The sequence below is a fragment of the Bos indicus genome, chromosome 1 (assembly GCF_029378745.1).
Source record: "Bos indicus isolate NIAB-ARS_2022 breed Sahiwal x Tharparkar chromosome 1, NIAB-ARS_B.indTharparkar_mat_pri_1.0, whole genome shotgun sequence".
Taxonomy (NCBI): Eukaryota; Metazoa; Chordata; class Mammalia; order Artiodactyla; family Bovidae; genus Bos; species Bos indicus.
The window spans coordinates 109,066,131-109,083,018 of record NC_091760.1 but is presented as its reverse complement, the minus strand read 5'-3'; the positions used below and the strand labels follow the sequence as shown (position 1 = coordinate 109,083,018).

Genomic DNA, 16,888 nt, shown 5'->3' with positions numbered 1-16,888 from the left:
AGTCTCTGATGCCAAAAAGGTTGGGGACCGCTACAGTTGTCTTCAGGTTACAGCAGTTATGTAAACAGGTGAGCTGGTACTGTCAACGAAAACTCAGCCAGCTCTTGATGAGTATTGGGATTGGGCCATCTGCTTCAATCTTAGGGCTGTGTTCCTCAGAGCCAGTGCCTGGGTTCAAAGCTCCCGTCCAGCACTATGATTTGGGCGTTCTCCAGCTGGGTGACCTTGGATAAGCTACTTTAAGCTCTGTGTTTCAGTTTCCTGATCTGTCAGAGGGGCTAACAATAGCTCCTGCCTCCAGGGACTGTTGGGAGGATTAAATGAGTTATTTCTTATAAAGTGCTCTTACATATTAAGGGCTCCATCTATCCAGCCAGCTGCCCACTTCTTCATTCAGCCCCTATTGTACTCCACTGTGTGCTGGGCCCTGCTGTGGAGGCTGCTGTTAGGGGACAGCACTCAGATGAGGTCCCTGTCCTATTGGAGCCTCCATTCTAGGGGGAAGAGACCATGAATAAGTAAACGAACAAGTCCAGGTCCTAATAAGTGTTACAATAATGACAACAAATCGGGAAATATAATAGAGATTGATTTCGGGGGAGAGAGGTTAACATTGGCTAGGGTGGCAGGAGTGACCAGAAGGTGTCGTGTGAGCTGAAATCTGAATGATGAAAGATAAATGTCAGCTTCATTAAGAACGTTTTCCTTTGTGTTGGTAGCTCTTTCCATATTCTTATTTTAAAATCACTTAGCATCAAAATTAAAATCCTTTTAGGACACCACTAGGAGCCCTAGTGGGGGTCTCTCTCCCACTAGCTCGTGACTCTGTTCAGACAAGTCATTGTCAGCATCTTGGAGCTTTCCCCCTGAACTTCATCTTGGCAGGACCCAGACCTGCCCACCCCTAGGTGGGCAAGAGACAGCCCAGAGTCTCTGTCCCTTGGCTCCAGCTGGGTGCTCACCCACCTTGTTGTGCCCCAGTTCCTGGAAGAGCCTGACTCTGTTCCCACCTGACAGAAAGTAGAGGACTGGGTTGAGGCAGCTGCTCAGGCTCACCAGAGGCCTCCATACCCTGTAGGCCAGGCTGACCACTGTCAGGAGCTGGCAGTTGCCTGAGGACAGGAAGCGGAGTGTGAAGTAGAGGGAGCGCGAGATGTGGAAGGGCACGAAGCAGAGGGCGAAGAGGCCACACACCAGCAAAATGGTCCGGATGGACTTGGCCCGGGTTGCGCCACCCACCCTCGTGAGGGTCTCCACTGGTGTGGCCAGGCTCCTGACCATCAGTGAGTAGCACACCAAGATAACCAAGGAGGGCAGGACAAAGCTGGACAACATCAGGACCATGCTGTAGACGAAAAACCTGTCAAAGTGATCCGCACTGGTCGTGTCGTAGCAGATCATCTGGCCGTCGATGTCGTCTGTGTGAGAGAAGATCAGGGTGGGCAGCAGCTGGATGACCACCAGAGCCCACGTGGCGGTGGCGCCCAGCAGGGCGTGCCGGCGGGTCCGGTAGGGCAGGGAGCGCAGTGGGTGGCACACGCCCAGGAAGCGGTGCACGGAGATGCAGGTCAGCAGCAGGACGCTGCTGTAGAGGTTGGCGTAGAACAGGAAGCGCACCAGCTTGCAGAGCAGCTCCCCGAAGGGCCAGGTGTCCTCCAGGGAGTAGGTGACGATGAGGAAGGGCAGTGTCGATATATATAGCAGATCTGCCACCATCAGGTTCGCCAGGTAGATGGTGGCACAGCTCCAGCGCTTGGTTTGGCGCCAGGAGAGCCACAGGACGGCACCATTCAGGGGCAGCCCCAGCACAAAGATGATGCTGTAGGTCAGGGAGAGGTAGACTTGCTTGTAGTGCTCCGAGAGATGGCAGGATCTTCCTTCCTCTGAGATATTGGTGTCCAGCTTCTCCATCTCCCCAGGGGAGCACAGCTCTTCCTGCTTCTCCTTCCCCTCGGAGGAAACGGAGTGGCTAGCAGAGCATCACAGCCTCAGCTGAGTGTTAGTTTCTGCCTTGACTTGGCATTAACTCCTAAAGTCTGGTCAGAGTCCTTGTTTGAGAGAGACCAGTGCTAGTAAAAAAAAAAAAAGCTTACACCAAGGGCAAAGCAGATTTTAAAGGAGGGCTTTTCAACTTACCAGGTCCACAGGGCCTCCCTTACCCTGACTTGTGTGCTCTTGGGTCCAGGCTGGGTTGATAGGAAGCTCGGATACACATGTGGCAGGAAAAGGTGCTGCTGTCATTTAAGCAGGGCATACCACCTCCAGCGCTGTGACTTGTTCTTTGGCTAGATTACTTTGCATAGAGTTAGGAAACCTCCAAAAGGACCTCTTCCAGCCGAAGATGATGGTGCATCCGTAGAGGGCAGTATTTCCTGCAACCTGGCCCTAACCCCACCCACATGCCTTGGTGGGAGTGGAAAGTGATCCTTGGGGGTTAGGGAGGATTAGGGAAAGCATGGGTTTTGCCTACAGGCTCTGTGAGAGGATTTTGATTTGTATCTCTTTCAAGATTTATTAACTGCGTATTTGAATCCCGAGGCTGATTTGCTTGTTAAACACCCCAGCATCCCGGACATCCAAGAAAACACATCTGAGCTGTAAAGCCAGGTGCAGCTTCTTTCTTACCCTCATCCCTGCTGACAAAGCAGATCCAACAGGCAGAGCCACAGAGCTGAGGCAGCTGTGTGTGGAGCCCGATGCATTGGGAAATCAGCCAGCACAAGACCTACAGGGGTGCCTGAGATGAAGCCTGAACTTTCCAAGAAGTTGATTTCTAGGGGTTCATCTTCAGAAAGACAAGTTAATACAGGGAAAGAGGGAAAAGCATACATTGGGTACTTTGGGGGTAAACTGTAACATATAGGTCTTTACTCACAGCAGAAGGAACGGGGACCTCGTGCATTCTATTGGTCAACAAGCACTTATGGAGCATCTGTTGGTCAGGCACTATGGAGAAAAGATGGGTACAGCACTTGCTCTCCAGGCTCTCATAATCTGGTGGGGAAGACAAGCAGATACAGCTGATTGCATTGCATTGTGGGAAATGGTCACCGAGTGCTGCAAAAACCAGCAGGGTGCTGAGGGAGTCGAGTGAAGACTTGGGTTGGGTGCCACGGGAGCTGCTTGGGAGAACCGAGAGGAGCTTGCTGGGAAAGAAGGGTGAAGGGCATTTGAGGGATGGGGTTGGAGGCATAGCACATGCATGGAGACAGAGCTGAAGAGTCCTGGCATGGCGGGATGACCTGTGTGGGGGCGGAACTCCAAGGATGCGTTAAGAAGGGTGGATGTGCTTAAGCAGGACAGTGACGGGTAAGGCAGTGTGGGAGGAAGGCCCGGCAGCAGCCCAGAAGCGAGCCTGGAGCAGTCAGACTGTAAGGGGGCCCAGGCAGTGCCTGCAGGTGAGAGATGCTCAGGACCCCAGCGAGGCCATGTGGGTTGATGAGGAGAGAGGACCTGACCCAGAGGCACTGCTGAGGCAGGCACAATGGGACCCATTGGACATGGGGTGTGAGCCAGAGGAGGAGTTGAGAGTATACCTGAGGCTGGAGTTGCGGGGGTGGGGGAGGCCAGTGCCTGAGCTGAAGCCTGAAGCTTGAAGGCTGGGACCGATGTTCTGAGGCAAGGGGCTTGTTGACTGACTTTAACATGATGTTCTGAGGCAAGGGGCTTGTTGACTGACTTTAACATCTGCCTGACTGGAGGAGCAAAGCTTTTTGGCTGGGTGAGTATTCATAGAACGATATTTTCATTCATTTTGTCCTCTATCATCTTCCACATGGAGGGCTGGCCAATGCTTAGTTACTTTCAGCAAAGCTGCCTTCCCAGTGCGGTGTGGGCTCTCAGGGGGATGCTGAGGAGTGGCACCAGCCTGGTTCAGTGCTGGCTCGGGCCTGCCGGTTCACACTGTGATTTCGTTTAGTCTTCTGAGCAACCTTGCGGATGAAGCACTAGCTCTATTTTACTGTGAGGAAGCCTGGAGTCAGAGGAGACACCCCTGCAGGGCTGGCTAGGCCCTCCAGTGTGGAGGGCTTGCTCCTGAGACAGGCTGTGGGCTTCTGCCCCCTCACGACTGTGGTAAGAAGCCCTCCAATCCCAGCTCGGCAGGGACTGTGAGTACAGTGTGAAGGTGCAAGTCATCTTCTCTCTCTGAGCCACGGTCTTCACAGCTGTAACCTGGTGAGGTTGCTGGGAGAATCAGCTGGAAGAAAGGCACACAGTGTGTCATAAGGGGGTGACCCAACAGGTTCTGGTTCTGTTCCCACCATTCCTTTTCCTCCTCCTAGAGACTACGTTGCTCTGACTAAGGTCTTTGGCTTATGTGGGAGGGTGAGCGGGTGAGTCTGGCATTACCACTTCATAACAGACAAGGTCACTTTTCTTTCTGGCTATGACCTTCTGCTGTGGTCTGAAATGTGTCACCTACAAATTCATATGTGTGTGCTCAGTCGCTTCAGTCTTTTTGACTCTTTGTGTCCCTGTGTCCCACCAGGCTTCTCTGTCCATGAGGATTCTCCAGGCAGGAATACTGGAGTGGGTTGCCACGTCCTCCTCCAGGGGATCTTCCCAACCCAGGGATTGAACCCATGTCTCTATGTCTACCTGCATTGGCAGGTGGGGTCTTTACCACCAGCACCACCTGGAAAGCCCTTACTCAGTCTGGAGGGACAGCTGTTTAAGTGAGAGGCTGACCATCCTTAGTCAAGGCATCCGGTAATAGAACTACACAATGTTTGGACCAGTGCATCATGTAGGCTGCTATCATGGAGAAAGGAAGGAGCAAAATTCAGACTATAATGGGTTAATTCACTAGCCAAAATCTGGGATGATGTTGAGCACCTCCTTCTTGAAGCCGCTTTTCTAGCCTCTGCAATCCCCTGACTTTTCTCCTGTCTCTCTAGAACTAGCTTCTTCCATTCATTGGGAAGCAGCATTGAAGGGCTATGCAGCTGTTCATAGCAAAAGTGGAAAGACCTAGAATTGAAGAGAAACAGGCTGGGGTTTTATGGAAGAGAATTTGGGGGACAGTTTTCATGATGAATGAAATTCTCAGGAGAAGAGACACCCTCACTTCTAAAAAGTGAGTGTGTCATGCGTTTTCTCCTCTTTGTCGCCATTTCTTCAAGACCTTTCAAAAAGACTGATATGATTAGGGTTGGAATTTGTTTCACTGTTGGACTCAGTGGGGATAAGGGCCTAGAGGAAATAATGAAGTGATCATCCTGAATGGGTTAGATGGGTCCCAGGTCTTCAGCCCAGAGTTCTTCCCATTGTGAGTCTCCAAGAGCCTGGTCCTGTTTCTGGCTCCCTGCTAAACAGGAGCCTTGGGTAATCATCCATGGAGCAATGACCTCTGAGTACCATGATGGATATATTTCCATGGGAATCAGTCAGTCCAGTTGCTCAGTCTTGTCCATCTCTTTGTGACCCCATGGACTGCAGCATGCCAGGCTTCCCTGTCCATCACTAACTCCCGGAGCTTGCTCAAACTTACGTCCGTCAAGTCTGTGATGCCATCCAACCATCTCATCCTCTGTTGTCCCCTTCTCCTCCTGCCTTCAATCTTTCCCAGCATCAGGGTCTTTTCCAATGAGTTAGTTCTTTGCATCAGGTGGCCAAAGTATTGGACTTTCAGCTTCAGCATCAGTCCTTTCAATGAATATTCAGGACTGATTTCCTTTAGGATTGACTGGTTGGATCTCCTTGTAGTCCAAGGGACTCTCAAGAGTCTTCTCCAACACCACAGTTCAAAAGCATCAATTCTTTGGCACTCAACTTTCTTTATAGTCAAACTCTCACATCCATACATGCCTACTGGAAAAACCATAACTTTGGCTAGATGGACTTTTGTTGGCAAAGTAATGTCTCTGCTTTTTAATATGCTGTCTATGTTGATCATAGCTTTTCTTCCAAGGAGCAAGTGTCTTTTATTTTCATGGCTGCAGTCACCATCTTCAGTGATTTTGGAGCTAAAATAATAAAATCTGTCATTGTTCCCATTGTTTCCCCATCTATTTTTCATAAAGTGATATTCCAATCCCAAAGAAAGGCAATGCCAAAGAATGCTCAAACTACTGCACAATTGCACTCATCTCACACGCTAGTAAAGTAATGCTCAAAATTCCAAGCCAGGCTTCAGCAATATGTGAACCATGAACTTCCAGATGTTTATTCTGGTTTTAGAAAAGGCAGAGGAACCAGAGATCAAATTGCCAACATCCGCTGGATCATGGAAAAAGCAAGAGAGTTCCAGAAATACATCTATTTTTGCGTTATTGACTATGCCAAAGCCTTTGACTGTGTGGATCACAATAAACTGTGGAAAATTCTGAAAGAGATGGGAATACCAGACCACCTGACCGGCCTCTTGAGAAACCTGTATGCAGGTCAGGAAGCAACAGTTAGAACTGGACATGGAACAACAGACTGGTTCCAAATAGGAAAAGGAGTATGTCAAGGCTGTATATTGTTACCCTGCTTATGCAGAGTACATCATGAGAAACACTGGACTGGAAGAAGCACAAGCTGGAATCAAGATTGCCAGGGAAAATATCAGTATGCAGATGACACCACCGTTATGGCAGAAAGTGAAGAGGAACTAAAAAGCCTCTTGATGAAAGTGAAAGAGGAGAGTGAAAAAGTTGGCTTAAAGCTCAGCATTCAGAAAACGAAGATCATGGCATCTGGGGAAACAGTGGAAACAGTGTCAGACTTTTTTTGGGGGGGGGCCTCCAAAATCACTACAGATGGTGATTGCAGCCATGAAATTAAAAGATGCTTACTCCTTGGGAGGAAAGTTATGAGCAACCTAGATAGTGTATTGAAAAGCAGAGACATTACTTTGCCAATAAAGGTCCGTGTAGTCAAGGCTGTGGTTTTTCCAGTGGTCATGTATGGATGTGAGAGTTGGACTGTGAAGAAAGCTGAGCACTGAAGAATTGATGCTTTTGAACTGTGGTGTTGGAGAAGACTCTTTTTTTTTTTAATATAAATTTATTTATTTTAATTAGAAAGGTGGTAACGATGACCCTGTATGCAAGACAGCAAAAGAGAAGACTCTTGAGAGTCCCTTGGACTGCAAGGAGATCCAACCAGTCCATTCTGAAGGAGATCAGTCCTGGGTGTTCTTTGGAAGGACTGATGCTAAAGCTGAAACTCCAGTACTTTGGCCACCTCATGCAAAGAAGTGACTCATTGAAAAAGACTCTGATGCTGGGAGGGATTGAGGGCAGGAGGAGAAGGGGACGACAGAGGATGAGATGGCTGGATGGCATCACCGACTCAATGGACATGAGTTTGGGTGAACTCTGGGAGTTGGTGATGGACAGGGAGGCCTGGCGTGCTGCAATTCATGGGGTCGCAAAGACTTGGACGCGACTGAGCGACTGAACTGAACTGATGGGACCAGGTGCCATGATCTTAGTTTTCTGAATGCTGAATTTTAAGCCAACTTTTTCATTCTCCTCTTTCACTTTCATCAAGAGGCTCTTTAGTTCTTCTTCTTCCATGGGAATAGGGAAGTCTTTAACATTTTCATGGTTGAAATAGTTGCCACTACCCAGAGAAATGACTCAGCCCAGATGAAGAAAGGGCTCTTCTTTCTCCTTTAACAAGTATCTATAAGATACGTACTTAAAGAGTTCAGAAAAGGGAAAAGTTATGAATAAATTTGAATAACAATGAAGTATTACTGCTTTCAGTTGTGGAGGAATGGTTGTTGAAGTGGGAAAATAAAATCTCCCTTAAAAAAATTTTTGGGCCAAAGAAGTGGACATTTCTTTTTTCCGTTTTTGAATGCCACTCTTGTATTCTACATGTGTTTAATCTATACATTGATTTTAATATTTTATCTCTATCTAGAGACCTTTCTTAGAGAAGTGGAGCTACTTAACAGAGTCTTATAAGTGCTTTCAGACAGTAAATTTGTTTTTACAAGTTACTCTGAAAAACTGTTGATAAATAGATGCATTTCTTTAGGATTTTTATTTTTAATACAATTTTAAAAGGTTACACTCCATTAAGAGTTCCACATACTGGCTGTGTTCCCCGTGTTGTAGAGTAGATCCCTGAGCTTGTCTTACACCCCGTAGTTTCTCCCTCCCGCTCTCCACCCCTATGATGCCCCTCCCACAATGGTGTGCAAAATAGTATGGCCGTTTCTCAAAAAGCTGCTGTGGGGAACTTCCCTGGTGGCCCAGTGGTTAAGACTCTGTGCTTCCACTGAAGGGGGCGGTGGTTTGATCCACTGTTGGGGAACTAAGATGCCACATGCTGCATGGTGCAACCAAATAAAAGCTAATGTAGTGTATGCACTACTTAATTTATAAAGATTTCTTAATTTATAAAGATTTCTTAATTTATAAAGATGAATTAGAAATTTATTTTTCATATTCACAACATAATTTGTCTTTCAGTAAGTTTTCAAAATGGGGCCCCAAGGTACATTTAATTAGATGGTGGATTACAGGAGTTAGTAGTTTGAATTACTTTTCCTGTGTTTCAAATCCACTAGATAGTTTGGTGTTATTTGGCCAATGAACCACTAGGTGGCGATGAAGACTGACAGACAGTTTATAATTTTTTCCCTCCAAATGAAAGCAGGTATTGGGATTGGTTTTAGGTCCAGGCCTAGTAGTTGTGCATGGATATAATTCATTGAGGACATACAGAAAATCCCACCTGCTAAACCACCTCCTACTGGTCTTTTATCTAAAGTTACTATGTTAGGTTTCCACAATAAAATGGTGTGTTGCAATCAGCTGAAAGCAGCCTTGCTGAGATTGAGTTATAAAAAGATCTTGTGAGATAGGCATGGCCGGAATTAATTCCCCCATTTTCAGTTTGGTTCAGTTCAGTCACTCAGTCATGTCCGACTCTTTGCAACCCCATGGACTGCAACACACCAGGCTTCCCTGTTCATCACCAACTCCCGGAGCTTGCTTAAACTCATGTCCATCAAGTTGGTGATGCCATCCAACCATCTCATCCTCTGTTGTCCCCTTCTCCTCCTGTCTTCAGTCTTTCCCAGCATTAGGGTCTTTTCCAGTGAGTCAGTTCTTCACCATCTGCAGTGATTTTGGAGCCCAAGAAAATAAAGTCTGTCACTGTTTCCATTGTTTCCCTATCTATTTGCCATGAGGTGATAAGACCGGATGCCATGATCTTAGTTTTTTGAATGTTGAGTTTTCACCATTTTACAGCTGAGCAAACTGAGGTGCAGTGGAAGTCCTATCTCTGATGTTTTGGGGAAAGCCTGGGCTTCCTTTTCAAAGCAGAGATAGCAAATTCCCAGGTTTCCAGAGGGTTTCTTTCTTTTTTTTTTTTAAGCTACCTTCCCCCATCTCACCCACCTAATCACATAATAAAGAAAGAAGGGAAATAGAAAAGCAGGTCATCCCTGAAGTCACTAGAAGTAGTGCCTTTTATAGGTGACAGAGTATAAGTGTTACTCACTCAGTCATGTCTGACTCTGTGCGACCCCATGGACTGTAGCCCACCAGGCTCCTCTGTCCATGGAATTCTCCAGGCAAGAATACTGGAATGGGTTGCCATTTCCTTCTCTAGGGGATCTTTCTGACCCAGAGATTGAACCCAGGTCTCCTGCATTGCAGAACCCTAACTCAAAAAACATGATCTGGAAATAATGGTAAAGAGAGAGAGGACAGATCTGAGTTTTAAAAAACTTTCAAGGGACTTCCCTAGTAGTCCAGTGGTTAAGACTTCACCTTTCAATTCAGAGGGTGCAGGTTCCATCCCTGGTCAGGGAGTTACGATACTACATGCCTCATGGCCAAAAAATCAAAACATTAAACGGAAATAATATTGTGACAAATTCAATAAAGACTTTAAAAAATGGTCATCAAAAAAGAAAAAAATCTTGAAGAAAACCTCAAGTATGAGACCTAGATAGCAACCCAGTTTTAAACTATACCTTGAGTCTTAAGATAAAAGGTGCTGATTAGCCTTTTAATAATTTTGTATTATATTTTTGCAGTGTGGGCTTGTGCCTGCTGTGTACCTAGATCTCTTTTCCATGTGTGAATTGTCCACAAACATAAGAAGGCAAGGGCTTTTATTTTTTCACAAGGAAAAGCAAATTGGATCCTTTAAATAATTTAGAAGAATATCTAGAGACGGTGAGTACTTAATTTCAATAATTATATAGCAGCTTGCACATTTTTGTTTTCTATTGACAAGGATCTGACAAAATTGGCAGCTTCAAATTAGTGTAAACACAGGGAGTGATTGGGAAGCATTGTTCTGACATTGTATTGTCACAACAGAGAAGGTGGCTGCTCTGAAACTGATGTTACTGTCTGGAAAAATAATCACCACTGAAGAAGTAAAAATACAAAAGGGTAATACCACCCCGTCAATGACTTTGAAATCAGATTTTTTTTTTTTTACATTAATGATGCAATAAAAATAGCTATAAAGTCCTGTGGCTCTGGAAGTCCATCATTTCCTCTGGAGTCATGACCCTGAAAGGAGATCTTTAGGAAACTTTTACCTTTTCGTTTCATCTGGCATCAAAGACCTTTAAACGCATCACGACTGAGTCTTTGCCTATGTGTTGTGTGCAGAAATGTAGAAAGCTGCTTTGGTTTGGGGCAAGAGAGGAGATCAGTGGCAGAGCCTGCGGCTCAAGAGCTAGTGGTAAAGTTGCCCAAGGCATCGGCAGAGTAGAGAACTTGTATCTCGGGACCCTGCCTTCATTCACTCTTACCCTCAGGCATCAGGCTCCTCTTACAGCTTCCCTAAAGGGCTGTTTACAGCACTAACAGGCTGATGGATGTGCGGTCCACTGTCGGAGCCTTTCCTGTTGCTAGGGTGTTGCTAGGGTGGGGTGGGGGGTGTGGAGGGAGGAATCCGCAATGGCTCTGGACTCTGGGCAGGAGAAGGGAGAAGGAGGAGGATGTGGTACCTTCGTGTTTGGGAGAGCAACTCCAGGGAGCAGGGGTGAGGGACAAGGGGAGTGACCTGGTGAAAGAAGGACCTGCCTTTGTCCACTCTTACCCTCTGGCATAAGACTTTCTCACTGAACCCTATTTTTTTTTTTGCCTATGAGGTGTTCTTCCTCCCCACATGCTCTGTGCTGCTTCTATGTGGGAGAGGGGCTCCTGCTGCATCTGGACCTGCTTCTTTGTGTGAAGTGATTCTTGTAGTTTCTTCTTGGTCATTTTTTTTTTCCTATTGAGTTGTCTGTCCTTTTGTTACTGCGTTTTAGGAGTTCTTTACGTATTTTGGATAAAAATGTTTTCTGTTACTCATGTTATAAGTCTTTGTATTTCTACTCCAGCTTTCCTGGACTTCTCCAATTAGCATATGAAAGCCATCCCCATTTAGATCTAATTGATTTTTCCTACTGAAGGGTTTAATGTTTGTGTGTGTGTGTGTGTGTGTGTCTAAGAAACACAGAATGGCATGACTGGATTAGATGATGTGTAGAGAGTGGAGACAGAGAAGGCGATGGCACCCCACTCCAGTGTTCTTGCCTGGAAAATCCCATGGAGGGAGGAGCCTGGTGGGCTGCCATCTATGGGGTCACACAGAGTCAGACAGGACTGAAGTGACTTAGCAGCAGCAGCAGAGAGTGGAGAGTGGGGAGCATTGGAGACAGGTGGAGGGTGTTTGCTCTAGTCCAAGAGGGACATCATGGTAGCTTTGACCTGAGTGGTGAGGGTGTACACCCTCACCCAGAGAGCTCTGGGTGTATTCAGTGGATATTTAGGAGCGAAATGAATGTGAGTTTTTGGTGAATTAATTATTGGGGAAAGTGAAAGTGAAGTGGCTCAGTCATGTCTGACTCTTTGCGACCCCATGGACCATAGCCTACCAGGATCCTCTGTCCATGGGATTTTCCAAGCAAGAGTACAGGGGTGGGTTGCCATTTCCTTCTCCAGGGTATCTTCCCGATCTAGGGATCGAACCCAGGTCTCCCGCATCATAGGCAGACGCTTTACTGTCTGAGCCACCAGGGAAGTCCTAAATATTGGGGAGGAGCTAGTGAATTAAATATGAGAGGGGACCTGATGACTACCCCTACTGCTGCTGCTAAGTCACTTCAGTCGTGTCTGACTCTGTGCGACCCCATAGACGGCAGCCCACCAGGCTCCCCCATCCCTGGGATTCTCCAGGCAAGAACACTGGAGCGGGTTGCCATTTCCTTCTCCAATGCATGAAAGTGAAAAAATAAAGTGAAGTCGCTCAGTCGTGTCCGACTCCTAGCGACCCCATGGACTGCAGCCCACCAGGCCCCTTTGTCCATGGGATTTGCCAGGCAAGAGTGCTGGAGTGGGGTGCCATTGCCTTCTCCGACGACTACCCCTAGTGACCTCTTTTTCTGCTGCTCTAACCGACACCTTCACCCTTTTCTTTTTTTCCTCTATTTTGTTGCTTTTCTGTTCAGTTCCTGCTTCCTCCTTGCTTCCTCTGACTCAGCTTTCCCTCCGGGCTTCCTTTGCCTTCCATCACTGCTGCAGATGGCTAACTCTGCCCATGGAAACATGGGAATTTTCCTCAAGAGACTCTGATTGGCCCAGGTGGTCACCATTATTCCTGTTTGGATAGGACTGCCACACCAGGCCTCTGGCACGCTGTGGGTCTGCACACCTGCTGGCTGCCTGGGTGGCTCCTTCATGGTGCCCAGGGGCTGCTGGGATGCGATCATGGAGTAGGAGCAGGCCACACTTGATGGATGCACACCAATGGTTGCTGTTTCTGGGGAGGCTTTGAGAAAGATGATTCCCCCTCAGAAGAGGGCTGTGAGCAGCTGGCACTTGGCATGTTCTGTCAGTACAGAAGAGTGTTAGAAGAAAAGATACACTTAAGAGAATGGATTTTCTTTTTCACTAAACCCAATTTTCTTTAATAATGTCTATATTGTGAACTTGCTTTCTAAAATGCATATTTATAACAGAAACTTACCATGACTCTTAAAAGTGATTGTCGATAGCAAACGTAATATTTGAAGGTGGTCTCCAACACAGAGAGTTTCATTTATTAATAGTATACCAGTCAGAGATTTGACTCAGAAATATTTTGTTCGTGCATAAACTATATATTTGAATTGACAGTCCTATTAATGATGGAATGCAGATATGTATGTTTATGGTAAAAGAGCCAACTGGATATTTTTTGAACATTATATGCAAGGCGTATGAAAAACAGGAGTCGCAGAGAGTAAAATCAGGCCTCGATGTCATGTTCAGTAAAACATGTCAGAGGTGAGGGCTCAGAAAGTGCCATAGTGAAATATGAGGGGAAGGTGTGGAGTTGCAAGGGGTTTCATTTAAACACAAGGCTCACGTATTAATATTTTCATTGATTTATTTTCATGCCAATATGTTCTGACATAAATATGGTGATCTATAATGTATCGACCATAAAAGTCAACATTATTTTTAAAGCTGACTCAGGGAAATAAAACCTCATTGTTAGTGCTGATATATACGGTATGTTACTCTGTTGAAAACTTAACCTCTCCTATCCTGTTCCTGATTGAGCTAAATAAGAATGCCTTTTAATAGCCACTGACCTTTGTTGCCTGTTTTGCTTCCTGGACAATGTTCGGTTTGCAATGGGGCAGGCCCATGGCATGAAATCAAGAAAGGAAAAGTGAAAGTGAAATTCGCTCAGTCGTGTCCGACTCTTTGCAGCCCCATGGACTATACAGTCCATGAAATTCTCCAGGCCAAAATACTGGAGTGGGCAGCCTTTCCCTTCTCCAGGGGATCTTCCCAACCCAGGGATCGAACCCAAGTCTCCCACATTGCAGGCGGATTCTTTACCAGCTGAGCCACAAAGGAAGCCCAAGAATACTAGAGTGGGTAGCCTGTCCCTTCTCCACCAGATCTTCCTGACCCAGGAATGGAACCAGAATCTCCTGCATTGCAGGCAGATTCTTTACCAACTGAGCTTCTAGGGAAGCCCGAAGAGCGGAAGACTTTGCCAATATTTTTTCCTTTTAGAGGTTCAAAAGGCCTATGAAACTCCCCTGGCCAGATATTATGGAACCATAAATTGTGTCTTCTATATGAGACCAACGATGAGAATAGAAGCAGAGTAAAGAAAGAAAGAAAGTCACTCAGTCATGTTCGACTCTTTGTGACCCCATGGACTGTAGCCTACCAGGCTCTTCCGTCCATGGGATTTTCCAGGCAAGGATACTGGAGTGGGTTGCCATTTCCTTCTCCAGGGGATCTTCCCAACCCAGGGATTGAACCCGGGTCCCCCGCATTGTAGGCAGACGCTTTACCATCTGAGCCACCACAGAAGCAGAGTGGACAACCCCAAACAGGACATGTGAGTACAGTGTCAGCCGTGTATGGTCACAGAGAAGAGACTCTAGTATTCCGGAGGCAGGGAACACACCCCAGTGCTCTGCCCAAGCCAACCACATCCGTGATGTGACTTTCAGTGAAATGATATTATGAAATAGACAGCAACCAAGGAGAATTTAGCTTAGCAGCATTGGAGAGAATGCTAATGGAACCTGGGTACGTTTGGATGACTTGTTTTTCCACTAAGTTTCAGAACGGAACAAGTGTGCTGAATTTCAACAAAATACTGAGAAATTTAGAAATACTGAGAGTTTTAGAGCTAGAGGGACCCTGGGTATGAAGCAGGGGTAATCACTTGATAGATGAGGCAGCTGTTACACCCCAGAGATTAAGTGAGCAGGTTGCCCAAGGAGACACAGCTGGTTAGTGGCTGCCATATCTGAGGTCCAGATCTCCTGGTTCTCCGTCCAGGGCTCCTTCTGCTCCATTTTATCCACTAGAAGCTGTGACTGATAATACGCATTCTTGGAGGATATTCCACAGAGCCACCCGGAGCTAGTTTCCAACGTGCCACTGCACCAAAACTGATATTGTCAAGGCTCTTGATAGCCACCAAGTTGCCAGATTCTCTGGACTTGACAAGTTTTCTGACTTGATTTAAACCTCTTATTGTATTGCAGTTCAGTACTCCTTGAAGTGTCTTGTCTCTTGCTTTCTCCATTAGTTAAGACTTAATTGCTGGTGAGAACGGTGACAAAGCTAAACGATAATTTATTGGCTCGTATAATCACTGTTGGAGAAGGCAATGGCACCCCACTCCAGCACTCTTGCCTGGAGAGTCCCATGGACGGAGGAGCCTTGTAGGCTGCCGTCCATGGGGTCACTAAGACTCGGACATGACTGAGCGACTTCACTTTGACTTTTCACTTTCATGCATTGGAGAAGGCAATAGCAACCCACTCCAGTGTTCTTGCCTAGAGAATCCCAGGGATGCGGGAGCCTGGTGGGCTGTTGTCTCTGGGGTTTCACAGAGTCGGACATGACTGAAGCGACTTAGCAGCAGCAGTAACATAATCACTGTCCTGGTGATGCTGGTTTTAGACATGGTCTGATTCAGGAGTTCAGATAGAGTTACTAAGACTGCTTTCTTTATATGTATTTCTTGGTTCCATTTTCTCCAAATTGGCTCCATTCTCAAACATATTCTCCCCTCATACTGACAAGATGGCTGCCATAAACTCCACTCTCTTATTTAATTATGTTGAACTCTGGCAAGAAAAATTATGCCTCAGCCAGGAAGTCCTGGGATTAGCAGTAATTGGTCCTGTTGTCTTATCCTAGGCTCAGTGTCCATTCCTGAACCAACCACTATGGCCAGGGGATGGAAGGCTCAGGCTGGGGTTAAATGCTCCACCTAAGAGACAGCTGGGTTCACCCCAATCCCATGTGTTAGAGGAAAGGGTGGTTCCCCTAAAACATATCTGAGGTCCTATTATCACAAGAAAGGGAGTTCCCTGGTGGCTCAGACGGTAACAGCGTCTGTCTACAATGTGGGAGACCTGGGTTCGATCTCTGGGTTGGGAAGATCCCCTGAGGAGAAAGAAATGGCAATCCACCCCAGGACTATTGCCTGGAAAATCCAATGGACGGAGGAGCCTGGTAGGCTACAGTCCATGGGGTCGCAAAGAGTCAGACACGACTGAGCGACTTCACTTTCACTTTTTCACTTTACCACAAGAAATGGACTGACTCTGGGACAGCAAAAACAGCAAATGCCCAGAGCAGTTTTTCTGATACCACACTTTCCTAATATGCCTCCGACTTCACTCTTTTCAGTCTCGCTCACTGTGTCACTCACCTCAACTGGATCCCTAATGTTGAATATCCCTGTGGCCAAGCTCCAGAGCTTCCCCCCTTGTATGACTGTACTGTTCTCAAGGCAATTTCATCCAGTCCATAGTGAAAGGAGAAGTTGGGCATAGCCCAGAGCACTTTGAGAAAACCTTGGCTCACACAGGGTATTGAAATGGTAGGCCAGGGAATATAATGAGAAATAGTACTTAATGGGAAATTTTGAGAGGAAGGAAGATTGTTGACACAAGTGTATCTGAGAAGGCAAAGCATCGAGTTACTCCTTATCCTTTGCTCTGAACATAAGGGATAAGGTATGAGAATATTTAGAAGTAGTTACCATGAAGGCATGGGGCTTCCCAGGTGGTGCTAGTGGTAAAGAGCCCTCTTGCCAACGCAGGACACATTAGAAAAGTGAGTTTGATCCCTGGGTCTGGAAGATCCCCTGGAGGAGGGCACGGCAACCCACGCCAATATTCTTGCCTGGAGAATCCCATGGATGGAGGAGCCTGGCAGGATGCAGTCCATAGGGTCGCAAAGAAATGGGACTGAAGTGACTTTGCACGCACCGTGCACCATAAAGGCACAAAGCATCAAGTGTATTAGCCAGGTGGGTTAAAAATCTTGTTAAAGTTAGATCTATAAATACTTGCTTTTCTCCCTGTGAAACTAAATTTCTGCCTGGGTTGCTTGCTGAGAAGGTAAAGAATTCACCTGGAATATTTCCCTTCCTTATTATACGGGTTTATTGTAATCAT

General features: G+C 46.5%; 1 protein-coding gene across 1 annotated transcript; it reads right to left on the bottom strand.

The window, feature by feature from the left end:
- Nucleotides 1–350: 350 nt before the first annotated feature.
- On the bottom strand, nt 351–3,355 carry LOC109563030 (P2Y purinoceptor 2-like). Its single transcript, XM_019966197.2, has one exon. The coding sequence runs from the start codon at nt 1,909–1,911 to the stop codon at nt 874–876; it is 1,038 nt and encodes a 345-aa protein (XP_019821756.2). The 5' UTR covers nt 1,912–3,355; the 3' UTR covers nt 351–873.
- Nucleotides 3,356–16,888: the final 13,533 nt, after the last annotated feature.